Source organism: Octopus bimaculoides, chromosome 1 (genome assembly GCF_001194135.2).
Source record: "Octopus bimaculoides isolate UCB-OBI-ISO-001 chromosome 1, ASM119413v2, whole genome shotgun sequence".
Lineage (NCBI taxonomy): Eukaryota > Metazoa > Mollusca > Cephalopoda > Octopoda > Octopodidae > Octopus > Octopus bimaculoides.
The window spans coordinates 105,333,061-105,360,936 of NC_068981.1; the positions used below are offsets into that span (position 1 = coordinate 105,333,061).

Sequence of the window (27,876 nt, forward strand, 5' to 3'; positions counted from 1 at the left end):
TAGACTTTTTCACAACAAAACGTGTTAACATTTCTACCACTTTTAACAGTACCAAACACTTCTAGTCATACCAAAATAATAAAAGTAATTTTTCATCTAGCAATGTGAAAATTCCCCGGCCAATACCTATGAATCTGATAAAATATTTGTTGCCAGTATATTTTGGATTTGTAGTAATTTGATGGGTTTGCTACAATAACAGATTACTTGGAATCTCCTAAACAACACAATAAAACACTTTAGATTCTAAATCTAAACAGTCAATTCACTCCCCACTTCAATTCATTTTGAAAATGAAGAATTTAAAGTAACTGTCATTATTTAGTTAGTCTTTAGAATATAAATAACTTGGGATTTGGAAACAGTTTGAGCAAATTTCTATCAAAAAAGTTCAAGTAATGTATCTTTTGTATGAAAGCCAAACTTAATAGTATTGGGATACTTATAATCTTGCCCAAGAACTTGGATGTCCATATTAGCATGAAAAACTGGATGTGACATGGTCCATGTTCATGCTACTTTTCTGTTTTTACAGCTGAATGCCTTTCTAGCAGGGCACAACATTGACGTTAAAATGGCAGTCTGCCTCACAATAAAAACAATAAGCTAAAATTAAATGTTATAATATTTATTTACTGGAGAAAATATTTTAGAATCTTAGTTTTTGGAAAAACCATCTGTTTCTACCAGTCTTGTACCTGAAATAAGAAAAAAATTTTTATCAGACACAGAATGTTTAGTATAAGTTATACCAAATGACATAAATCATCAACTATACAATATCTGCATTGAAATGGTTGACAATCTAATCTGTCTGTAACAAACAATGAAATATGTAAGGCTACAAAATAAGAATTATGTATTGCAATGGAATTTGTTCTTTCATATAATTAGATGTTTTCACTGACTTGCAAGCAAGCAAAATCCATTTTATTACATCTTGCTATTAGAAAAGAATGAAGCTAAACAATGCAGTTGCTTTTTGTGGACTTTAGCCCATCAACAGCTCCAACACAAAACAAGTTTTCATAAAAACAAGAAAATCAATTTACCTCTCTTCTAATTTAGCTTTCACTTCTCGTTTAGCTCTGCGTTTCAAAGCAGGATCTCTGAAAGCATCTTTGTTTACGTGAGATTTGTCCAAGGTGACGTCCACAGAATACCTACAACATTTCAAGTTATAATTTTTATAACTCAACCAAAACAGATTTATTCAAAACCTCTTTTCATATTAATTTCTATTTCTCAATGTGGTGGATTCTACAAATCACTTAGCACAAGTAGCAAAAAGGAAGCAGTTTCCTATTTTGATGGCATTCATCCAATAGTTTCAAATGAAGCCCCCTTTTTACAAGATTAATGTATAATTCCTAAGATAACCAAATTAATAGATGCTTAACCCTTTCGTTACCAAACCGCCCGAAAAAAAATTTTGGTTGATGTGACCAAACCGCCCATAATCACCTATTCATATTTAAATGAGAATATCCGAGCAAATCTCGTTGCAGCGAGTCAGAATTCGAAGGATTTTCCACTGAAGACCTTGATAAATCTAACTCTGTAACCGAAAAAAAAAAGCACGTGGTATTTGATAATGAATCTGTTTAATTTTCCGAAAATGAAAGCAGTGAATCCGAGAGCTCCAATGATGGCAATAAAGAGAATGAATTAGTACCTGAATGGAGTGAAAATTTTAAAACTCCTTTCAGTGATTTTTCTGAAGAAACTGGACCAAGTCACAGTCTTACCCAGGAGAGTAAAGCTTTAGACTATTTCTTTTTGCTTTTTCCGATGTACCTATTTGAATTGATTACGGTGGAAACAAACCGTAAAAAAGGATAGTTTGTGGTTTCCCACAAACTTGGAATGAAATTAAAGCATATTTTGCCATAAATATTATGGGCATTAGAAAGTTACCTAGAATAACAAATTACTGGAGTAGTGATGAAACCTTTGGAGACGAATATGTCTCAAGTATAATGACGAGGATACGGTTTTTAAAATTGACTCAATATCTACATGTAAGAGACACGAGCAGTACACCAGTACGTGGATAACCAGACTTTGATCCCTTATTTAAAATAAAACCCCTCATTGACTGTGTTCAAAACACATATAAAACAGTTTATAGATGAGGATATGGCGGGCTATAAAGGCAGAGTGCGTTTTTGACAGTATATGCCAGGAAAGCCCACAAAATGTGGGATCAAAGTTTGGAAGATTTGTGAATCAAATACTGGGTTTTAATTTTATACTGGCAAAAGAGACAGTAATGAATCCAGTAATGTGTACAACTCTTCTATAATAATATTTTGTTGTATACCCAATTGAATATTAGTTAATAACCCATTTTCTATAGCGATGTTTGAACAAAAATTTTAATAATTTTATATTTTGTTGAATTTACCTGTAATTAGAGTCACTTTGTGACAAAAATTTTGGTATAGAATTGGTTGAGAACCTTTCGTTAAATTATCTTCTAAAAATCACATTAATATGTTGATAAATAAAAAAGTTGTTTAATGAAACCAGACTAAATTTATGATTATGTTAGAAATTAATTGAAACACATAAGGGGTGTATTTTGGTTAGAAATATGGTAACGAAAGGGTTAAGAACTTAAGAGCAAGAAAGAAAAAGAGCATTTTGGAACAGATTTTTATCTTTGATACATGTGACACTATTCCTTATCTATGAAGCCACTAATGGAGATTCTTCCACAAATTCGCTATTAGTAACTGTCAATCCCTTCTTAAATGAATTTGCATAATTACACACGTAGAACAGCTGGTACATATAAACGTCATAAATCCAAAAATCTGAAATGCAAACACTATTTTTTGTTCAGAGCAAACAAAAAAACTTAAGCAATTAGAAACTGGGTAAAATGCAATTTGCATTAGTTATAAAAAGAGCTTAAGATGTGTGATTCGCAACAACATATCAAAGAATAAAAACTATCAATCTCTCAATTTTATTACAATTTCTAAAACCCACCCCCAATAGATACAAAGTTAATGCTGTAAAAATAATTTGTTACTTGAGAATACAATATAAGTTTTAGTAAAATGAGATAAAGGGAAAAAAAAAAAAAAGAAACTAAATTGAATGCAAACTACTAACAATAATAATAACATCGAAAAATACCTTAGGAATGAGAACCCAGGTTCAAAATTTCCCCAAGACACCCGAAGAAGGCTGGAGGGTATATCAGCCGAAACGTTAAAAATAATTACTTTTCATAAATATCCAGAAATTTGACCCTGCTTCAAAAAATCCATATCACTTGTTTTGAATAATTTTTAAAGTTTGCCTTGCATTCTCTGTTCAATGGTATGTTTTCTCAACAAGTGAAGCTGTGCATTTATAATACCTATTCATATTTTATACAGTTCTTTTAATTTATATCACTATTTATATAATTTTTTTACTGTCCTATTGTAAAGAACATTTATTTCTGTATACTATATAAAAAAATTAAACATCAAGAAGGTTTAAAAATTGATATTGTATCTCTTATAATGCAAAGGAATTAATCAATCACATGGGGAAAAAAGTCATGTGGTCTGCAAGTTCAACCCCCTGCATGATATTTATTAGGCTAAAATGGAAGCTCCTTGTTTGTGTGTTTATAGCAAGAAGATATACACATTGCTAAGAAATTACCTATAAATTAGTGTATCAAATGAAAAATACTTTTTCACCTTTTCCCACCTGGACTGACATTCGCTTTCAAGATTAGTTTCAAACTTTTGTACAAAGTCAGTAATTCTAACCATGGTGGAATTTGAACTCAGAACATAAAGAGACAAAATGTTGCTAAGCATTTTGCCTGGTATGCTAACAATTCTGCCAGCCCACCGCCTTCACCTGGACTGAGATTTCCTTCCAATATTGCCACCAGATGTGCAATAAACCAACAATAAGTGTCTTGGAAGCTTGTAACCAAGAATATTTTGTTCACACATGCATGATATAAAATAAATCTAAGAGGCACACACTCACAAGTTACTTGAACTGCAAGTAAATTTTTCCATAGAGACGTTTCTGTAAAAACGCTATTACTAACAAACCAGTGTTAGCAAAAGTTCCAAGTTTTTGGTAGAAATTTTTATAGCAAGCACAAAAATTAAATCCAGCTATCAGAAACTGGAAACAGAGTGCAGCACTGCATAAAAAGTGTCTTAAAACAGTAAACCAATTGCAGTTTTTGTGATTTATAACTTATTGCAATTCTATATCAAAGGTGGTCTTCACTTAAAATCATTTTTAGGTCCCACAAGTGGTTCTGCAGCAAGTAAAATATTAAATCCATTTAAGAAACCAAGCATAGAATGCAGTTTCATTAACTGTAAAAGGGCATTAAGACATGATTAATATTCAAACAATTCTAGTGTGTATATTTATTCCCTTTCACAATCACTTAACCCTGAATGATATTTTACCAACTCTTATACTATCCCATCCACTTAATTCATTTTAGATGTTTGAGTGAACCAGTGCCTTGTTAAATTGTCATGGAAATACTATTAGCTTTATTAGTGGTGTTAAGGAGTCAAACATATCTAATGGCCACATTGCACCGGATATTTTACTAATCTAAAACTTATGAATTTAGACTGGTTTAATAAAACTTTACTTAACATATTGCGATTTTTGAAACTCAATTCAACAAAAGGTTCTTAACCAAATGTTTCATAACTTTGTCTCAAAAACGAATCTAATTACAGGTAAATTCAACAAAATATTAAATTATTTAAACATCAACATAGAAAATGAGTTATAAGCCAATTTTCAATGAGTATACAAAATTTTAACAATAGAGAATTGTGCAAATTACTAGATTATTTATTAGTTACAGAGCTTAAAGAGTTAAAGTGGCATACCAAAGTCACTTGAGCTGCAGACAAAAATATTTTCTCAAATGTCTCTACAAACAAGCTATTACAAAGTAGCTTTGCAAAAAATACAAGTTGTAGAAATTTTTATAGCAAGCATAAAAATTGAATCCAGCTATCAGAAACTGGGCACAGAGTGCAGCTTGCATATTTCTGCTGTAGATAAATTTTAATTCTACAACTTACCTAGTAGGCATAAGATGGTTATAATTGCAAACTTTGATGAATGTCTTAATCTTAGATCTCTGCTTCAGCTTCTTTTTGCTCATGCGTTTTGTCACTTTGCGGGGATGTCGGTCAATTCCTGCTACTAAAGCATGGGAATATCCTTTGTCTTGAGTACCTTCATCATAATTCTGAAATAAATAAATAAAAGCACTTCAGGTTAACCTTTTAGCATTCACATTCTGTCAAAAGTAAAGCTTATTTATTCACATTGTTTTGAATAAATCATGCAGTATCTTGCAGCTTTGAGATTTTGATAAGGTAGTTGTCAATTTTTAGAATGACATTGTAGGGTTGGTTAGAAGCCAGGTCTGACCAGCTTGAGCATAAAATGGGTAGAACATTTTGGTCAGATATAGTCAGTTTAAACACTAAAGAATTAAACATAAAATGGATGTCTTAGTAACTCATATCTACTCCAGTTTATAAATGTCACTGGTTTCAGTTCAGAATATACAAAGATCCCTTTTGTGGTTGATTCTTTTCTACTTTAGAAATTTTTAATATTAGAAATGAAAAATTTTCAAAAGCCAAAATCTTACTAGTCTCCCAATACAAAAAGCATTCAAAATTAGAAATTGGACAAATGACAATGATCTCCAAAGTCTAACACATTGGAAAACTTCTTGCTTCCAGTAAAAGCCTTCTTACAGAGCTGAAAACAAACAGTCCTGAACCAAGAAGATTGTTGATGCAGCAGCTCAACTATTTATTGCAAGAGAGTCAATACTTTATTACTATTATTCTTCTTCTTCACTCAAGAAGAGAACAGGCATATAATAATAGATAACAGAGCTTGAAACTTTGATACTGAAATCTACCCAAATTCCAGAATTGAGTGCCATACCATAATGACAAAAGAAACTTTTGTTCAATCCCAATTTAGTATCTAATTCTGCAAAAGCTTGAAAATTCAACAGATCACAATATTTTATATATTTTACACTTGGAAATAACAAAAAACATACGAGAACAGGGATTTCAATGTCACTAATTTCAATAAATACCAACAATCTAATACTTGCTTAAACACAGCCAAAACTCATTGGTTAATACAGGAGCAATGAAGAACCTTCCATAATATGCTTATACCAGTCCACTTGCTTCCAGAAAGGATGGTAACAAATCAGGTATTGTTACCAAATTCTATATTCTCCTAGAAATCAAACAGTCCCAATGAAAACTACACATCCATTGTTATAGTTACTACTAAATGGTTTTTACCTCTAAATTAACATCCAGGTATACACATTACAGAACATTAAGGTGACTGTAATCACTCAACCTAATACAAATAACAGCCCAACTCCCACTATTCCTCTCAAATAACCTACAGTTTTAGTAAAGAACATATCAGATAATGTGGTCTGGATTCTCTGCACATAGGTTGGTCAGGACAGGAGTCTTTTAAAAGTTTGATCAATGAAGGTTGATACATGACTAAATGGCAACTTAAGGAATAATAAATTAATCAACAGAACAGGTATACAATACCTTAACAATGATGGCTTTCCTGCCAGCAAATCTACCGTTCAGGATCAACACCACCTTGTTGGCTTTCATAAACTTCTTCATTGTTGTGCTGCAAAAAAAAAATATATATATATATATAAATATATATTTAAGAGTTTATTTTAATAAAAAAAGAGAAATCAAATATTTATTGCAAACAGAAACTTTACTAGCAATCCTTGAGATTAGGAATCACTTTCACTTGTCATCCCGTGGTTAATATTTTAAGAGAGATGGCCTGCAAAAAATGTTTTTTGCCCTAAGTTTGCAGGCATCTCTATCATGCTTGAATTCTTTTGCCTTGTTCAGAGGTACAGGCGTGGCTGTGTAATTAAGAAGTGCACTTCCCAACTATGTGGTTTCAGGTTCAGTCCTACTACATGCAACCTTGGTGCTTTCTGCTGTAGCTATAAGCCAACCAAAGCCTTCTGAATGTATTTGGCTAAATATGTTTCTCCTCTTCACATTACACAACTGGTATGAGTGCCACCATCATACAAGTGGTGTTGATTGCTTCCTATCTTCTATGGAAACCTGTCCAGTCACGGAGAAATAGCTTGCATAGAAACAGGTGCAAGTTTTTAAAAAAGGATATTTGGCCATAGAAAATCTGCTCCAGCAAATTGATTGACCACCCAAGTATGAAAAAGTGGATGTTAAAACTGAGGAGAGGTGCATGTTTGTAATCTCCAACATCACGAATCTGAAAAATTTTGCATTTTTCAAGAAGAGGTGCGAAACTGCATTAGCCCCGAGAATTATTAGAAAATTATACAAACTGTAGTTATATCTAGAAATAGCAAGTAGGAAGGCTATCTTAGAGTATTAGTAATAAACCACGTGTGTTTATTTACATTTCTGAAGAAGATCGTCGGTTTCCGTAAAATTTTTTATATTTTTTTACATATGGGGTTGGGGGGAACGGGGATCTTTTGAAGTCGGCGTAAAAGCGAAAGAGACGTGTGTGTGTGTATGTTTGATGGGGTGTGCGAGACAGAAAGGCGGTGTGGATGTGAAGTTCATTGTTAGTATGCGTGAAGAGAGAGAGACAGCTGAAATTTAAATTTTTATTCACTTTTTGTAGTGAGTGAATGTGTAAATGAGGACAGAGAATAAGAGAGAGAGGTATGTATGTATGAATGGCTTCAATGACACATATATACATAGCTGTACATATGCATATATACACACATATATAAACGTAAATGTATTTGTGTGTGTGTGTGTGTACGTATATATATAGGCATACATCTATCTATAATTTGCAGTAAATAGATGAAGTTTAGCCATTACTTTATTTCAATTAATGCCAGTTTCGTTAAACAACCACACATGCGGCGGTCACTAACATGTGGCGAAGGTAAAGAATACGTACACTCGGTGGTTAGGGTTAGAGTTTTTGTTACGCCGAAAACCGATGGTTTCCTTTACCTCTGCCTATGTTTTAACTCAATCAACAACGAAAGTGGTGGCCTAATCAAGTATTGCCAAGTTGTTTTATATTTTTCGAAGCCATATTGTTTGTTTCGTAATTTAATTTAAATGGAAAAATATATAGGTTCGCAGTTTTGAAATAGAGTTGAATTTCTCGTTTTTTAAGTGCATATCTATGAATTTGGGGATTGAATATTTAATTTCGCTCAGTATAAACTAGTCAAGTCTTCCTAAATCACTAATATAAAAAATTAGGGTAATTTTTCAGATCAACACCCGCACGATTACCTAACCCTAAACCCGTAACACCCTAGTGAAAATCGTGCGGGTGTTAATCTGAAAAATTACCAATATTAGAAGCCAGTAATTACATATTTCTAAAGAGTCCCAATATATTTATAAGACACAGTAGCGATAACCGAGCTGGAAATACACGTCTTAATAACTAACCATGTGATAGGAAAATGGTTTGCTTCGGCTAATGTCAATTGGAAATATCAAAAATACGTTCATATATTATGAAGAGGTGAATTCCAAAGTTGTGCATATCGTAAGACGTAAATACTGCTTTAAGATAGAAGACATTCAACTTCACTACACATGTGATTCAGCCTCCATTAGAGATTATATATAGAAAATATGAACTTTTAAAATTATGACTATTTACCAATAGAGAGGACAAATTTGCTTTCTTTTGTAAGACTTCGTGGAATTGTAATAAAAGAGAAATGTTAAAATATAATGCATATGTGATGATTGACAACATAAATGCACACGACAGAATCGTAATTCTAAAAATAATTCAACTTTAAATGAATTATAATTTTAAAAATATGAACATTAATAAAACATAAACACTTCATTTAATAACAAAATTGCAAAACACAATTAATAATTTGCAGTAAATAGACGATTCACAATGATTTCGTTATAAGAGAAATTTTTACCGACATTACCTTGCACACGGGGCAACCGGAAAAGGAAAGACTGACGAGATTTTACGTGAATGAACGTAATTTCACGAAGTTTCAATGTTGATATAAAATAACGCTGTAGATGGACGGAAAACGAAAAGTAATTTTCAATGAAATATTGCTATTAAAATTTATAGCAAAAAAATGTTATTGGTGCCATAAAAATAAAGTATTTTGCGACGAACTTATTAATTAAAAATGATTTCTTCTTTAAAGCATTTAGCATTGACTTTATAGTTAATTGTATTTCAAAACTATAGAAAACGGTGAGCTTTTTTTTTTTAAAGGGAGATTACTGTATCTTCATAATTGCACAAAAAGTAAACTACTCACTTCAGGTTAATCTGTAAGTTGCGTGTTGATAAATTGATCCAAATTTTAAAGATGGGGAAGAAAAAGCAGAAGGATCAAGAAAAGGTAACGAAAAGTTATAAATTTACTAAATCTGACAATATTGATAATTCTGATGATTCAACGCCAAAGATTATACTAAATACCAATATGGAAAAAAAATTGATTACGATGATACTTGATTGGAAAAAAAGTAAAATACTTGTAAAAGACGTCAGTGAAAGAATGACAACAAAAAGATTGACGGATGTATATACTTGTTTGGCGCGTGCCGGTTTCAAACACAACCAGATAGAGTCTGCTATGAGGAGCACACTGATATATGGCGGTGATCTTGTTGATTCTCTGGACTGGCTCTGTCTCAATATTGCAAATGACGATCTTCCTTCAGAATTTTCCGAAGCGTTAAAAAGAGAAGAAATAAAAAGGCGACCAGGATTTAAAGAAGAGCAGGTAGATAAATCGCAAATTTCTTCTGGTTATCAAGTAGTTGAAAAACCTGTCCAAAAAACAAGTGAGAATAAGGACAGCCGTTTGCCCGAGGGAGAAGGCGGAAAAAAAGACTGGGTGAAAAACTGGATTATGCAATATGCTGAAGAAGAATCTGACAGTGATTTAGAAGAAAACGCTGCACCGATAGATCCAAATATAAAATACAAAACTTTAAGTTCTTCTTTAGATTCTACAATAGTACTCGCTGAACAAGCGAAAAAATCTGGAAACAAAGAAAAGCATAGAGAATACTCAAAAAAGATCCGGCAAATGCGGCTAGATATGGACGAATTAGCTACCCATCCAGACTTTGATCGTAAACTTGCTGGAATTTCTCTTTTAGCACCAACCAAACCTGAACCTAAACCTTCCAAAGTACAGCCTCCGAGTTTGACCGTATCAAATGCTAGTTCAGGTACTGGAACTAATAAAGCCTTGTCTAAGGATAGCTGCAACTCAGATGTATCAAAAAGCACACCAGTAACAGCAAGGCCAAAATCCTCCAAGAAAGCTAGTGATGAAGATCTTGCTCTTGATATGTTAGAGAATATGGCAATTGGTGATGCACCAAAACCTTTGCCTGAGAAAAAGAAAGGAGCATCACATATAGTTAGCCGTAGTTTTGAGTACACAAAACAACAATGGACTGGGAAATCACCTAAACAATTCCTTAATGACTGGACTCGGAAAAACCTCCCTAAAAGTGACTTAGCCCATTATGAAAGAGTCCATGTGAAAAACTTTTACAAATGCAAATCTTCCATTTCCAAGAAAGATGGTTCTCAACTTACTGTTATACCAGACATCCTTTGCCCCTCTGTAAAAGAAGCTGAACATGTTGGCTCTACTCTGTTACTCTATAATCTTTGCAGAGGACAACCAATCTATCAGTTACTTCCACCTCCTTATCGAGATTTATGGCTAGAATGGATGGAAGCAGAAAGAATTAGTAAACTGAGAGCACAAGAAATTAATAACAAACCCAGAGATACCCTTGTTGCAAAACTGCTGAAAGAACTCAAGTTAGCCCCAACACTCTCCAAATCTAAAGCTGAAAAACCTTCAGATGAGCATAACAGTGATGACAGTGTATGTGATGACTGGTTCTTAGCAGATGTGGAAGATCCTGAAGAAATTGTAGAAAAACCCAAGGAGAAAAAAATTGTTTCGAAGCCTAGGGTTAATGAAATTAAAGACAAATTTTTGAAAAAGATAAACAGTAAGAAATATAATGAATATTTAAATCAACGGCAATCACTACCTGTATTTGCATATAAAGAAGACATACTTGCTCAAATTGATCGCAGTAAAGTTGTTGTGATTGCTGGAGAAACTGGTAGTGGAAAAAGCACACAAATTCCCCATTTCCTACTTAAAGATAGAATTTTGTGCGGAGAAACGTGTAATATCATTTGTACTCAACCACGTCGAATCTCTGCTGTGAGTCTTGCAAACAGGGTTTCTCAAGAGCTAGGAGATGACCTGCCTGGTTCACCAGACTCCTTTTGTGGTTATAAAATTCGATTTGAGTCTAAATGCTGTCCTACAACTTGTTTAACTTATTGTACTACAGGTGTTGTGCTGCGTCAGTTACATTCTGATCCTAGTTTTAAAAATGTCACCCACATCTTAGTTGATGAAGTACATGAAAGAACAGTTCAATCAGACTTTCTTTTGATTATTCTGAAAAGACTTCTTGAGTCACGTGATGACATTAAAGTTATATTAATGAGTGCAACTATTGACTGTAACCGCCTCTCTGATTACTTCAACCATTGTCCTATCATTAAAATTCCAGGCCGAACATTCCCTGTTGATATTTTCTATTTAGAAGACATCATAGAAATGAACAATTATGTCTTGGAAGAAGATTCTCCTTATTGCATCCCAGCAGCAATGCTCCGTGATGAGCAGAAAACAAGTGTTGAAATCACTGGCACTGGAGGAACTAAGCAGAAAACAGATCTGTATTGGTCAAAGGAAGATATCATTGATACAAGTGGACTTGACAGAGACAAATATAGCAAACATACCCGACTAACTGTTACGAGAATGAAACCTTACAAAATTAATTTGGATCTAATTCTTCATTTACTTAATTACATAGACGAACATGGGGAAATTACTGATGGTGCCATTCTGATATTTCTTCCAGGATTAGCGAATATACAAGAGCTCTATGAATTGCTCCAAAGTGATCGCAAATTTGCTAATCCCCGACGATTTAAAGTGCTTGCTCTACATTCTGTTTTGTCATCTGAAGACCAAAGCTCTGCATTTCTGTCTCCACCTAAGGGAATTCGAAAAATTGTGCTGTCTACAAACATTGCTGAAACTGGCGTTACTATTCCAGATGTAGTGTATGTAATTGATGCTGGTAAAGTAAAAGAGAATCGATACGTTGAATCAAGTCGAATGAATGCTCTAGAAGAAGTTTTTGTTAGTAAAGCTAGTGCTAAACAACGGTCCGGTCGTGCTGGGCGAGTACGCAATGGCATTTGCTATCGACTTTATACCAAAGATAATTATATGAAACTTCGTGAGTTTACTGTTCCTGAGCTTCTTCGAGTTGCTCTTGAAGAACTCTGTTTACATATCATGAAATGTAACCTAAGCAAACCAGAAGAATTTCTCCAGCTTGCACTCGATCCACCTCAGCTACAATCTGTCTCTAGAGCAATGATGATTCTTGAAGAGGTTGGGGCTTGTGAAGGAGAAGTGTTAACACCACTTGGACATCATTTAGCAGCACTTCCTGTACACGTTTCCATTGGTAAAATGCTTATTTTTGGAGCAATGTTTGGTTGTCTTGAACCTGCAGCAGTCATTGCTGCTGCAGTAAGTGGAAAATCTCCATTTGTAGTTCCACTTGAAAAAAGGTCGGAGGCTAACATGGCTAAGCAGAATTTATCAACAGCTTGCTCTGATCATCTCACTATTTATAATGCTTATTCTCGATGGAAAACTGCCCGCAAAGCTGGGTTTCAAGCAGAAAATGCATTCTGCATGCAGAACTATCTTAAAAGAAAATCTCTTATTGAAATTGAAAATGTAAAGACAGATCTTATAAAGCTTATCAAATCTATTGGATTCTTAAGTCAACAAGATGAGAAACTACTGACAAATCCAAATTCTGTTGATGGAGTTCATTTAAATCCAAAATCATGTGCTGTTATTAAAGCAGTCATTCTTGCTGGATTATATCCAAATGTGGCAAAAGTTTGTTCAGAGAAAGATCCAGATGGTACGAGTCGGATATGTGGTGCTGAGACACCTCAAGGCCATGCATTTATCCATCCTAGCTCAGTCAATCGAACATTACAGGCACAAGGCTATATGCTATACCAAGAGAAAACCAAGCAGTCACAGGTATATCTTCGAGACTGCACATTGGTCTCTCCATTCCCCTTATTGCTTTTTGGTCACAATGTAGTTGTACAACATATTCAGCAAACTGTAAGCGTTGACAAATGGATTGTATTTAAGTCACGAGCTCGGACTGCTGTCATCTTCAAAGAACTTCGAAACCTATTGAATGAACTTTTAAAGCAAAAATTAGATGACCCCAAAGCTGATTTCTATCAAGATAAATCAATATTGTCAGTTATTGATTTATTACAAGCAGATATTTGCTAAACAATAGTTCCCAGTTGCATACTTTGAATATTTAGGAATATTTATTTATAAGTATGTTTTTTTTTTCTCATAAAATATAAAAGGAAATTTTAAATGAGATCTTAAACTGCTTTGTTAAAATAGATTCTTTTGTTATCTCTTCTGATTCGTTACTTAATCATAGAATACAAAAGTAATTTGCTAAAAGAATAAGGTAACCATCTTACAAATTGGAAAATGAACTTATAGTGAACCACATTTGAAAATTGAGTTGTTTCTTGATATCTTTTCTTTTTTTTTTATTTTTAATTCTAATTGCTGTTCTGAAGTGATTCCATGGGAGATTATGAAAAATTAATGAAATGTATTCAGGTATTATTAATATTCAGAAGTGAAACTAACTTCATTACTTCTTTGGTGTCTGATAAATTAAGGAGCTACAACTTATTAAGGGTCTTGTGCTAAGATTAGAAAAAAAGAACCCAATGTTCTCTAGTCAAAATATTTTAGTGAGAGACAGGGTCAGGAAATATATTAGATAGATTTACAGAGATGAGAGTACATTGTTTCCTTCAGTCAGCAAATACAAAACTTTTCCTAAGTGAAGTATGATTAATCTATTTAAATAGAATGGACCAGCCTATATACGAAAACCAGTACTTTAGAATATATTTGTAGGTGTCTGTGTCTTGTATGTAATTGATAATCTATTATAAAAGTATTGAAGAGAAAACTTAAAAGAACAAACGAATCCTGCCTAATTTCAGCATTGTAAGGATTAAGACATGGTTGTGAGGAAAACTTATCAGATATTTAGCGAAAGTATTATTAAATTTTTAAAAACTATTGACTTGTAAATGGACTATTGTACATTACAAATGAATAAGGAATTTTAAGGCCAATACCATTACATTCTGCTTCACAGCAAGACAAAAGCAGCATCAATGGCAGAGATATTCTAGATTCAATCACTTTTTTTATCATTTATATTGGAGCTTTTTTTAATTGTTAGAAATTCTCCTTATGTCTCTTTTCTCTTTCATCTTAAGTTACCAACTCAGACAATTTAGAAATATTCACTGTTACTTGATAACTATTTCTGGTATGACTTCAATGAAAAACTATTGAATAATACTTTCTTGTCTCTCTCATCACTTGTATAAATTCATTAAAGTCTTGTATACAATTCAACTACTAACTGTAGCTGATGTGTGTGGTGTTGAAATTATATAAAAGTTAATTCTCATTAAGATATTTATTAAAATATATCGCAAATAACTTCATTGACTGTTCTGTTATTTCAAACTCCTTATTAAATTCCATTTTCTACTATTTTGTTTTGGGTAGGGCAGTGAGCTGGCAAAATCATTAGCATGTCAGGCAAAATGGTTAGTGGCATTTCATGTCTTTACGCTCTATGTTCAAATTCTGTCAAAATCGATTTTGCCTGCCATCCTTTTGGGGTCAATAAAATAAGTACTAGTTTAGTAGTGAGTTGATGTAATCAACTTACCCCCCTTCCCTAAAATTGCTGGGCTTGTGCCAATATTTCCTTTGGGTTTTAGGGTGGTTGATTGATAGAATCATTAGTGATGAGTAAAATACTTGGCAGATTTTCTTCCAGCTCTTTACAATCTTGGCTTAAACCCTGCCTGGGGCAACTTTGCTTTTCATCCCTCCAGGGTCAAGAAAATAAACTACCAGTCCAAGTGTTGGGTTTGATGTCATCAACAAATTCCTTCCCCATAAATTGTTACCCCCTTGCCTAAATTAGAAACAAATATTTTCTGTGGGTTTTATTTTTAATGCTTTGAGTCAGGAAACATTTTACTGATAATCAAAACTATTGTATTGTTATGGTGTTTTTAACTCACATGGAAGGGTTGCATTATACACCAGTATCCCTACCATTATGAATATTAAGAAATGCTGCAATGTTATGCAGTCAAATAATTGTGCATCTAGAATAGTCTCCACCTCTGCAATAATAATCTCCAGACAATAGAATTATGTTGAGATTTCCTCTTCTGGCAAGTACTTACTTGATAATTGACCTCCTGTAATTTTCCTTCCTACTGCAAAGTGGACCAGCACTATCTGTGTTATATTTCATATAACATCTAACTTTATATACTATTCAGTGGATGTGAGACAAATATACACTACATTAGAATTGAGATCCTAAAACCTAGGTACCATGGAAAAGTATTGGTATGGGTGCTGATGTCATGTAAAAAGCACCTAGTACACAATAAAATGGTTTGCATTAAGAAGGGCATCCAGACTTAGAAACCAATCCAAAACAGACTATGGAACCTGATGTGGCCTGTGAGTTTACCAGTTCCTGTCAAGCCAGCATAGAAAACGGATGTTAAATGTTGATGATAATGAATAGGATACTAACTTATCACAGGTACTGTTTTGGATATGCTTGGAACCCAGTTTCCAGTTAGATAAACTGAGGGAAATATAATTTTCTTGTCTAGAAATGTAACAAATCTTCAGTAAATTGTAACATCCAGCAGAAATTAATTTAATACTATACATATTAAGACAGAATAAGAGCAATAATCTTATTGCTCTTTGTGTATCTAACATTGTTGTTTATAATGTGTTATAGGATTTGTTAAAATTTTAACTATTAATTTATAATTAACTTGCTGCAGAATTCTTGAACTTATAAATGTAACTTTTAATAATTTTAATATTACAAGCATTAAACTTCTGGCTCTTCATGGTCCTGGTTCAAATCACACCAAGGTCATCTTTACCTTTCATCCGTTTGGTGTTGATAAAATAGGTACCAGTTGAACACTGAGGTCAGTGAAACTGGCTAGTACCCTCCCTCAAAATTTCAGACTTTGTGCTTATAGTAAAAACAGTATTACAAGCATTAATTAGTGAGGAGGAGAAAATCTATTCCATGTTTACTTAACAATAATAATTAATATTCAACTGTTGAATCACAGTAAATAAAAATCATAAACTATATAATTTTAATTATTATTGCTTACAATGTAACTAAACAGGGTATAAGGTTTCTCTTTTTCACTACAAAACTGGCTGGACAAATCAAAATTGATGCTTATAGAAAGAAGTCACAGACATCCTTAATAGTGAATTCAATAAACTGTGATGGCAGCTGCTCCATATATTGTCTTGTGAAGGCAATGGCCAGGGAAATGTAATGAACAAAGCACGTCACACTTGCCTTTATAAGTACACAAACACACTGGATTGTGGTTGCAACCTAGAACTACGAGAAAAGGGCTTGAATGAAGGCAACCTAGAACTATGAGAAAAGGGCTTGAATGAAGAAAATTATTTCATCATCATCGTTGTTTGACGTCCAGCTTCAATGCTATCATGATCCTTTTCTTTAGTTCACCTTTTTTCCGCCTCCTCCTCCTCTCTTTTAATTCAAGTCTCAGTCTTCATAAACTTTGCAGTTAAAAATCTTTCAAAACCTCATATCACGAATTGAAACACACCACAAACAAAACTAAATTTTTTTATTTCCATAATTATTACCAACAAGTAACAACAAATGTTTCAGTTATAAGTTTTACCTTTCAAGTTAAGCCGTAGAGAGCTCCTTTTCCTTGGAAAAGCATTGTCTCCCATTACAGCTGTGAGCAACACTTCATGTCTTAAGTACCTTTACTTAAGATACATTACACAGCTAATAACAAGATGTACACCACTGAGCCTTCAGTCAACACCAATTATCTAATTTCATTTCAATAGCAATAAAATAAGAAGATTAAAATTAATATTTCATAAATTTATCACATATAACCACACTAATTTTTTCTTTTAGACTAATTTATTTTTTTCTTTTAATGAAAATAATAATGTAACTTTTCTTCATTCTTTTATGGTGAAAGTCTTTCAATAATCCAATCGCCTTCACCTTCATGGCTAAGTTCTGGGTCTAGTACTTCATTAGGCAACTTTTGCCGAAATCGTAATCTATCGTGTAGTCTGTTAGTCTGCCCCTGCCAGAACTCAATTACATCTGGTTTCACAAAGTAGCCGCCCCTGTAATAACAAAAAAAAATAATAATAATAATAGATTAAGTGTACCAATGACTACAAGGGAAATAATTAAGATGCTTTTTTTTTTTTTTTTTTTTACTATCACATCACATGGATAATGATTTCTCACATTTGCAAAACACCACAATTTGTAAGGACTCAGTGGATGTTGTTGATTTAATCAAGTCCAGTATGTAACTAATAATTATTTTATTGATTCTGAGAGGGATAAAATGTAAACTTTACACTAAAGGTTTTTAACTCGAAATGTAATCAAACACTGCAAAATATTTGGTATAGCCCTCTACAATCTACCATTATATCATCTTAGCTTTGGATAATAAAAATGTTTTATATTAGTTCACGTTTATTTTATTGACACAATGTGGATGAAAATGCAAAGTCAATCCCAATAGCTTTTGAACTCAAAATGTGGAAGGCTGTCATTTAATACTGTAAAGCATCTTGTTCAACACTATCATTTTTATCATAGCAATGTGCTTTTATATCTTAAGTAATATTACTGTTTATATCCATCTCTTACATGCCTAATTAATTTAATGAGGAATAAACCATTTTACACAAACCATTATATGCAACTCATTACTAGGATCCACTGGGCCAAGACAGTTCAGAAGAATTTGCTCTTAGGCTCAAAGCTGGGATGTTTTTTTTCTTAACTAATAAGAGCACTCAGCAATGTAATCCAATGCTTTATCATGTCTGTAGTCAAGGCATTTAATTCTGATAAGCCCATGTAACCCTAAGTACAACAGTAACATAATTTGGTGTAGTAATGCAAAATTGATGAGCAGTTCCTAGACTTTGCTTGCTGTCCATCCTTACACTGTGTTTTTGGAAATGCTTCTGGAGCATTTTTATATTACAAAATATTTGGCAGAACTGCATTGCCCTCTTGTAATTTTTGCCTAGTTAGTTACATTATGTGAAGAAACTAATGTGAAATAGCTTCTTTACTGGTTCATATGAAATTTTATTGCTGTAATAGGATACAGAAAAATATTATAACTATATTCACTGAAAATTACTTTAGCTTACATAGTTCAACCCTTGTCAGCATGGAAGATGGACATTAAATGATGATGATGGTGGTGGTGGTGGTGGTGGCAGCAGAGGAGGAGGAAAAGAAGAAGATCAACTGTAACAAAACTATAATTAAAATCATACCAGTATTTTGGTTTGGGAATCAATTCTGCATTTTCATATTTCTTTTGAATCTCAGCATACTTGTTCATCAAGTGCTAAAAAATTGAACAACATAAGATATTTTATAGCAATAAGAAAATGCAAACATTTTTTATGTAAATGCAAATAATCACTGTACAAAAACCCAATTACAAAGATCTTCAATTTGGAAATATCAGCAAAGGATAAGAAATTTAATTTGGATGGTACATTTTTTTCATCCAATAATTTGCTACAGACATCTATTTCATGACGAGTTGATTGCTAAGAGTACAGAGAATGTGTAATGTTTATATCATTGACCTTAGATGGATGAAAGGCTAAGTCAACCATGGCAGTATGAGAACTTGTAATATAAAAAGGAAGAAAACAAAACACTGTCAGACATTTAGATTTTGTACACTACTGTTCCTGATGGTATAATCACGGGAGTGGTAATAGTAACAGCTGCAATTAGTTTTATAACCAGATTGAGTCAATAGTTACCCATTCAATGAAAGAGTTGTGGTTTCTCACGACCTTATATCAAACCACAGGAGAAATAAGTACAAATGAAACAACTCAAATTTATAGTGATGTTGCTTCCTAGAGTTTAGATCTAATCTACCTTCTAAACTTACTTAGAGCTAGTTGGTGTGCCTTGGTTACAGACAAAGTACTATGGAGGCAATGGTGTACAAACTACTAACCTCTTAACTGGTTACCAAATACCCTGTCAGCTTGGCTGTTCATGTTCACAGAGTAAAAAGATATAAAAATTAACATGGCCAAAACTAAAGGATTAATTAGTAGCAGAGACCACAAAAGTTTAGTACTAACAAAAAAGTGACCTAGCAAGGAAATCAAGAAATTAGTTTGCATGTGCTTAATACTGTCTAGTTATTGTGAGCAACTTGTGGGGGCGCAATGGCCCAGTGGTTAGGGCAGCGGACTCGCGGTCATAGGATCGCGGTTTTGATTCCCAGACCGGGCGTTGTGAGTGTTTATTGAGTGAAAACACCTAAAGTTCCATGAGGCTCCCGCAGGGGATGGTGGTGAACCCTGCTATACTCTTCCACCACAACTTTCTCTCACTCTTACTTCCTGTTGTGCCTGTAATTCAAAGGGTCAGCCTTGTCCCACTATGTTAAGGGTACACATGTTTGTGGAGTGCTCAGCCACTTGCACGTTAATTTCATGAGCAGGCTATTCCATTGATCAGATCAACTGGAACCCTCGACGGAGTGCCAACAACAACAATTGTGAGCAACAAATATATAAAAACTACTATAGGATGTCTGGCAAATAGGAAACTAACAGAGATTCAAAACTAAATGCATCAGAGGAACTGGAATAACTAGCAATGTAACTGAAAAACTTCATGTGTAATAGGGACTTCTTTCACTAAAATCAACATTAAAATTAAGAATACATAAAATACATGGTATTAAACTTCAAACTTTCCCCACCCATTTTTAAAAAAATCCCAATAAAGGATGTTTTTAATTATTAATCATTTTTAATACATGGTATTAAACTTCAAATTTTCCCCACCCATTTAAAAAAAAATCCTAGTAGCTGTGTGGTAAGAAGTTTGCTTTCCAACTACATGGTTCCAGGTACAGTTCCACTGCATAGCACCTTGGGCAAGTGTCTTTTATAGCCCTGGGCTGACCAAAGCCTTGTGAGTGGATTTGGTAGATGGAAACTGAAAGAAGCCCATCATGTATGTATATATTTATGTGTGTGTGTCTTTGTGTCTGTGTTTGTCTCCCACCATTGCTTGACAACTAGTATTGGTGTGTTTACATCCCTTTAACTTAGTCATTCAAGAAAGGGGACAACAGAATAAGTCCTAGATTTAAAAAAAATAAGTCCTAGGGTCAATTTGTTTGACTAAAAACCTTTCAAGGCAATGCCCCAGCATGGCTGTAGTCAAAGGCAAAAGGTAGACATAAATTTATTTTATATAAAATGAGGCATACAAAAACGAATATATATATTTAAATGGATTATCTACAATTGCAGCAGTTGAATAATACTGTGTTATAAATGGTATTGTGGGCTCAAAAATTGTACATAGTAGCAATACATTTATTATAAGTAACTTTAACCCTTTTGATGCCAACCCACCTGAAATCTATGATACAAATTCCATTTTAAAGTAATCTCAATTAAAACCTTCAATCAAACTTTCATGTTAATTTATACTCCAGACTGAATAATGACAAAGTTATATTTCTAAATTCTTCATTATTTTCAAAATCAATTGAAATAAAGGCAGTGCATTTCAATGTATTTATGGTAACAAAAGTGTTAAAGTAAAAACTACCAATCACCCAGATAGACAAATACACGTAATAGATGACATCTTAATATCTATTCAATCAACCATCAATTTACATTCATCTAATCACCTCTCTCTGCATACATGTACCAATATTCTTGAGAGTCATTTATTTTCTCAACTCAATTTTGTTCAGCTTCCAACTTTTCTTGTAAATTATTATTGCATATCCAACAGGTCATGCTGAATTTATTCCTCTCTAATTGCTATGAATATGCATACATAACATGGGAACTACTCAAGTTATGTAACAACCACATCACATCACACTTTTCCATACCATGCTCTTTCTGTGAAGAGAGGAACTCATTGTTTACTTTCACAGTTTTCCTCATTAATCCTAGTTTATATGCTATTCTTTGCTCCTGCTGTAAATATTATGCACTATCTTTATTCTAATCACAAACTGTAATTGTAGCTGCAAAATATATCTGCTGATTAGATCTTTTATTCTAATTGCAGTTACACCAAACAAAATTTTACTGCAATTTTCGTGCAATCTGAACTGACCTATTTTGTCATATGACTATACAAATCTGATATCATTTTAATGAACACTCTTTTGAAAGAATAAATATACTAGTATAATGGGCACAGGCATAGCTGTGTGGTAAGAAGATGCTTTCCAACCACATGGCTTTGGGTTCAATTTCACTGCAAGACATCTTGGGTGTCTTCTACTATAGCTTTAGACCAACCAAAGCCTTGTGAGTGGATTTGGTAGACAGAAACTGAATGAAGCTTGTCATATATATATATATATATATATATATATATATATATATATATATATATATGGCGTTAGGAAGGGCATCCAGCTGTAGAAACTCTGCCAAATTAGATTGGAGCCTGGTGTAGCCATCCGGATGCACCAGTCCTCAGTCAAATCGTCCAACCCATGCTAGCATGGAAAGCGGACGTTAAACGATGATGATGATGATGATGATATATACACACACACACAACATACTGTTCCATGATGGTAAGATCAACAAAAAAAGTACTCCATCTGGTGAAAGATAAATATTGTTTAATAAACACAATACATGTTTTTATGTGCCACTAATAGTTTCTTGTACTGAGAACATGCCAAACCAATTTTTGTAACACATCTGACATCTCAGCACAGTCATCAGGCACAGCCCACATGGCATAACGAACTATACAGTATTTAATAAAAAAATATATATTTTTTTATGAGCTACTAATAGTTTCATACTATGAAAACATCTCAGACCGCATTTTTTAACACATCTGGTGCCCTCACGCAATCCTCAAGCTGTGCCCATATGGCATAACGAGCCTGAGGACTTTGTGAATGCACTAGACATGTTAAAAATTGCTGTCAGAGATGTTTTCATCACATGAAACTATTAGTAGCTCATAAAATATATATATTGCATTATTAACTAATATTTCTCTCACCAGATGGAGTACTTCTTTTGTTCATCTTGCCATCATGGAAAGTACTCTAAGCACCCACTACACTCTCTGAGTGGTTGGCGTTAGGAAGGGCATCCAGCTGTAGAAACTCTGCCAAATTAGATTGGAGCCTGGTGTAGCCATCCAGTTGCACCAGTCCTCAGTCAAATCGTCCAACTCATGCTAGCATGGAAAGCAGACGTTAAACGATGATGATGATGATGATGATATATAGAATAAGTTTTGGGATCTGAAAATGTACCTGAATCTGAAAAATGTGTAGTTGTTTTAAACAGATTTATCCACATACCAAACTAGTTTCAACAATTTTTTGTTTATCAATGTTACAAATATATATAAAACAAGGGGGGTTTTTGTAGAGTCTAAAATTACAAGGCAAAAATCAGACAAACATGTTTAAAAATCAAATGTTCACAGAAATTTCAATGGGTTTCACAAGGATAGAAAATAATCTAAGTAAATGTTCAGCGAAGATCATAACAAATGTACATTGTCGAACGTTCAGTTATATTGAGTTTTTATAGAATATGCGGAGAAGAGAGAACAGAAAAAAAGATTTTTTTTACAATTTCTGTTGTAGTGTGTGTAGTTCTTTTTTCTTCATGTACTGGTCTCTTCACTTTTGGCAAATTTTTTTTTTTTTTTTTTTTTGATGTATAAATTACCAGGAAAAGCAAAGAGACCAGTACATGAAGAAAAAAGAACTACATGCACCACGAAAGAAATTGTAAAAAAAAATTTTTCTTTCTCCCTCTTTTTTCTCTCTTCTCCATGTATTCTATAAAAACTCAATATGACCAAATTTTCAATAATGTACATTTGTCATGATCTTTGCCAAACATTTACTTTGATATTTTCTATTCCTGTGAAACTCATTGAAATTTCTGTGAACGTTTGATAGTTTAAACATGTTTGTCCAATTTTGACCTTGTAATTTTAAACTCTGCTAAAATTCCGCTTGTTCTATACATATTTGTACCATTAATAAACAAAAATTTGTCATAACTAGTTTGGTATGTGAATAAATTTATTTAAAAACAACTACATGTTTTTCATATTCAGGTGCATTTTCAAAACCCAAAACAAATTCTCCTATATTTTTTCCTGCATGAGAATAAACTTCTTTCCATTTCACTTCCCGAGCATTATACTAATACATCTGTTTGCTTTCTATACCACCTGTCTTCGTCTTTTGTTTGTTTTTGTGAAATTTCCCCCTATATATACATATATATATCGTAAAAACCCATGTAATTTGCGCACCTGTGTAATTTACGCAGGTGATTTTCAGGATAAAAATTGTTAAAAAAAAAAGCTTCTACACATGAAAAATTTGCAACCAAAAGTTTTCAGAATTGCTGATATGCCCAGGGAAAAAAGTTTTCAATTTAGTTGTATTTAGCATAATTTCACTTACTTATGATTAGATTTTATTAAATTTTCATTAAATAAAAATAATTTCTGTTTAACAGGTATCACATTGAAAGCTATTAAATTACAAAGTGTTTGTGTTTCTAATAAACTTTATTTTACATTTCTTGCCCACAAGAGATTATGTCTGATCTTTAGCATACTGCTGTATGTCTTCTCAAATCACGATCACAGGAAAAGTTGTTGATAATTCTTATCAACACAAACAAAGCTGATAAATACGCAGAGATGTTGCAAATTAAATTTAATTACCAATAAACATCAGCTTGGATGACACTTTACTCAACCAACAGAGGAAGGTGACTGATCAAACTGATTATATAAACAGAATTCTGATTGGTTGAAAGTGTCTTCTTGTCTCAAGCTCTGACTTTCTGCCTATTCATGTCAGAACCTTAGATATGGAGTATTGAAATTTCAATCTCTTTCACACTTATAAAATGTCAAGCAAACTTAAAAATTTGTCATTACCATTTTAGCTGGGAGACCAAATTGATAGTTTGGTAACTCGCTAAAATAAACATTAAAAATCGAAAGGAGAAAATAAACAGCTTTGCAAGTTTAGCTTAGTGTTTATTGAATAAGAGAGGTGCAAAATTTAAGAAGTGCCTTGTTAGAATATACATGTCTGTGAGGAGACATAAACAAGAATAACAAAAATCTACTATACCAAAAGAAATGGTAACACATACATTACAAGTGTTCTGTGAAGAGAACATAAGACTGCTGCATAATTCAACATGAATGTGAAATGACATTAAACATCATATAAGGTAAATGAAGGTTTCTGTAGGAACACTGAGTCATATTCACTTAGTGAGTTTACATGCACAAAGATAAATTATGATGTTGTTGTCAGCATCAGATGTAGTAAGAGCTGGTAGTGGAGATGTCGGCGGTGATGAATTTCATTGTCCTAATGCGGAGAAAACGAGCAGTAGCTTCCTGGAAGCAAACGCAAGCTAGACTTCTTAATTGGAGAAAAACTGAACTATTTAACGAAATTGCTGGGCTCCAGTGTGATAGGTAGAAACTCCAAGCAATGTAAAATATGGCCTGGACCATGATTATCAGCATGAACATCAAACTTCAAAAAGTAGTTAACTATTTAATGGTTTTAGTAAATTTATACAGAAAAAGTAAGCATTATACCATCCAGCATTAATAAAAGTCAACTTCATTATATTTTCTCTGTAAAAACCTATTCTGACATTAAATGAATCAACTTCTGGTACGAATGTTTACATTTGTAAGTGATTTTTCAACAAAAGAAATTTCTAAAAAAATTCTGGAAACGATCTACCCATGTAATTTACACACCCACTGAAGTTTATTTTTGTTTTTGCGAAAAAAAAAAGTGCGTAAATTACATGGGTTTTTACAGTATATATTTTAGTTGTTTCAGTCATTAGATCCTGGGACACTACCTTGAAGAAATATAACCAAATGAATTGACCCCAGTACTTCTTTTAAGCCTGGTACTTATTCTATCCATCTCTTTTGCCAAACCACTAAGTTACAGGGATGTAACAAACCAACACCAGCTGTCAAGTGGTGGTGGGAGACAAACACAGAGACACACAGACGCACACACACACACACACACACACATGACGTGCTTCTTTCAGTTTCCATCTACCAAATCCATTCACAAAGCTTTGGTTGACCCAAGGCTATAGTAGAAAACACTTGTCTAAGGTGCCACACAAAGGGACTGAACCTGGAACCATGTAATTGGGAAGGTAACTTCTTAACACACAGCCATTCCTGCACCTGTGTGTTTGTGTGTTTGTCCCCCCCCCCCTACCATTACCACCACTATTTGTCAACTGGTGTTGGTGTGTTTATGTCCCCATAACTTAACGATTTAGCAAAAGAAACCAATAGAATAAGTACCAGGCTTAGGAAAAAAAAAGTACTGGGGGTCAATTCATTCAGCTAAAAAATTCTTCTAGGCAGTGCTCCAGCATGGCCACTGTCTAATGATTGAAACAAGTAAAAGATGGACGATAATAAAGAAATGCTTATGTGCTCTGCTCAAGAACATTTGTTATTTATAATTTAGAACATGCTTCGGGGTAATGAATACTAAAAAAATGAATATTGAATTATTACATTAACAAAATAAATTTCTTTTTCATACAAAACCAATTCTGTAAGAGGAAGCCTCATTGCTGAATTAATAAATACCAGTAACATAATATGTTATAATTTCCAGTAATGATAGCTTGTTAGATTTTATATTATAAAGAAGAATGACATACTTCTCGACTTGGTATCACTGTACTCTGTATGGTAACCAGAGCGCCAAGCTGACTGTCTCGGGGTCTTTGATGAAAATATTTTTCTGATTCTTCTTCGGATATTTTATTAACTTTGCCATCAACTCTGATCTGAAACATTAAAAGTTCCCCCAAAATAAGTAAGTATTTAATTACTACACACACTGATCATATGAATATAAATTCTCAAATTCTCATATAAATTTTCACTAGATTATTGTACAGTGAGAATAATGATGTAAAGAACTTATCCATCATTATGGAATGAAATTGGCAGAAATGAATGTGCATATAACATTTTATTTCAGATGTTTTTTCTTCACACTGTAACAACATTTATATATCTACCATTAATAACCATGCATGCATGAAAGACAGATATTAAACGATGATGATAACGATGATGAGACACAGTAACAACTTTTAAAACGAGGACCATATCGATTTGAAAAATGAAAATTGAAATTTAAAGAATCAACTAAGCTCTGACACATGTATTTCATTTTCTCAAAATTTTTTTTATATCTCAATTTACATTTATAAGTCTACTGCAAACTATTTTTTATAAACGCGTGTGTGTGTGTGTGTGTGCACACGTGGGTATGCATGCATTTGTATATGTATTGCGAAGGCATGTGGCTTAACGGTTAGGGGTATTCGACTCATGATCATAAAGTTGTGAGTTCAATACCCGGTAGTGTGTTGTGTCTCTTGAGCAAAACGCTTTATTTCACATTGCTCTAGTCCACTCAGCTGGCAAAGATGAGTTGTACATGTATTTCATAGGGCCAACTTTGTCATAATCTGTGTCACACTGAATCTCCCTGATTCAACATATCTGTGGAGTGCTCAGCCACTTGCAAATTAATTTCACAAGCAAGGTGTTCCGTTGACTGGATCAACTGGAACCCTCATCATTGTAACTGACGGAGTGCCAATTATATGTGTGTGTGTGTGTGTGTGTGTGTGCATGCACATGCATGTAACATATACATTGTTAAATATGCATCAACGAGAAATTGTTGATAAACTGGTATTCAAACAAAAAATACATGTGTTATTAATTCCACTCAACTTGTCATCCCTTTATCTTTCTCACCATCGTAAATGCAATGAATCACTGATTGGTCTATTACAAACCTATATCCAGCAACACTGTTGTTCACAAATGCATATCAATTTTTTTTAGAAATAACTGATTAATCATTGACACTAATTCGTTGATAAAGTTGTAACAATATTGTTCTATAGTGATTACACAGCATTTTTAGAAGAGACAGTAACAACATGACAAATTACTTGTAATTAAAAATATTCTTTATGGGAAAATGAGTGATGTGGTTTATTGCTGAATACACTTCCTACTTCTAAACACTCAACTGTAAAGTAACAGTAACAAAACCTGTTAGTGAGCCAGGTGAACTGGAAAAGTGCAGTCATATTCCTGGCCCAGAAACATAATGATATGGTTGTTGCAAGGTTCAAACTAATGACCAATAATCAGTGGTCCAGCACTATAACCTTAAAGCTATTTTGTCTCTTAATGCAAGGGTATACTGGGAAGTTACTTGGGGACTTCAGAGTTCTAAGGGCTCAATTCTGATCTATGCATGCTGTGATTTACTGTCAATAAACAAATACTATAAAGC

At 33.4% G+C, this 27,876-nt stretch overlaps 3 protein-coding genes across 11 annotated transcripts in view; 1 reads left to right on the top strand and 2 right to left on the bottom strand.

Moving 5' to 3' along the window:
* Positions 1-612: 612 nt before the first annotated feature.
* Positions 613-9,119, bottom strand: LOC106871084 (60S ribosomal protein L27). The gene is made up of 5 exons (XM_014917369.2): positions 9,026-9,119; positions 6,618-6,705; positions 5,085-5,254; positions 1,053-1,163; positions 613-698 (listed from the first exon to the last, which is right to left on the bottom strand). Exons 2-5 carry the CDS (start codon positions 6,696-6,698, stop codon positions 650-652), a joined length of 411 nt encoding a protein of 136 aa, XP_014772855.1. The 5' UTR covers positions 6,699-6,705; positions 9,026-9,119; the 3' UTR covers positions 613-649.
* Positions 9,120-9,339: 220 nt separating this feature from the next.
* Positions 9,340-14,784, top strand: LOC106871083 (ATP-dependent RNA helicase DHX29). Its single transcript, XM_014917368.2, has one exon. The coding sequence runs from the start codon at positions 9,428-9,430 to the stop codon at positions 13,520-13,522; it is 4,095 nt and encodes a 1,364-aa protein (XP_014772854.1). The 5' UTR covers positions 9,340-9,427; the 3' UTR covers positions 13,523-14,784.
* Positions 14,785-16,996: 2,212 nt separating this feature from the next.
* The window catches only part of LOC106871081 (pyridoxine-5'-phosphate oxidase), a 30,350-nt gene continuing 19,470 nt past the window's right edge, over positions 16,997-27,876 (bottom strand). For all 9 annotated transcript variants that reach the window (XM_014917358.2, XM_014917360.2, XM_014917356.2 and 6 more), the window contains 3 exons: positions 26,210-26,338; positions 18,728-18,801; positions 16,997-17,542 (listed from right to left, as the gene is read on the bottom strand). In XM_014917358.2, the coding sequence (XP_014772844.1) occupies positions 17,377-17,542; positions 18,728-18,801; positions 26,210-26,338 (369 nt within the window). In that variant the 3' untranslated portion in view covers positions 16,997-17,376. The remainder of the gene's footprint in view (positions 17,543-18,727; positions 18,802-26,209; positions 26,339-27,876) is intronic.

Coding starts and splice junctions, on each gene's coding strand:
- LOC106871084 (XM_014917369.2), bottom strand. CDS start 6,698: ATGAAGAAGTTTATGAAAGCCAACAAGGTGGTGTTGATCCTGAACGGT. Junction 5,255..6,617: donor GGAAAGCCATCATTGTTAAG/GTATTGTATACC, acceptor TATTTATTTCAG/AATTATGATGAAGGTACTCA. Junction 699..1,052: donor AAAGCTAAATTAGAAGAGAG/GTAAATTGATTT, acceptor TTCTTATTTCAG/GTACAAGACTGGTAGAAACA.
- LOC106871083 (XM_014917368.2), top strand. CDS start 9,428: ATGGGGAAGAAAAAGCAGAAGGATCAAGAAAAGGTAACGAAAAGTTAT.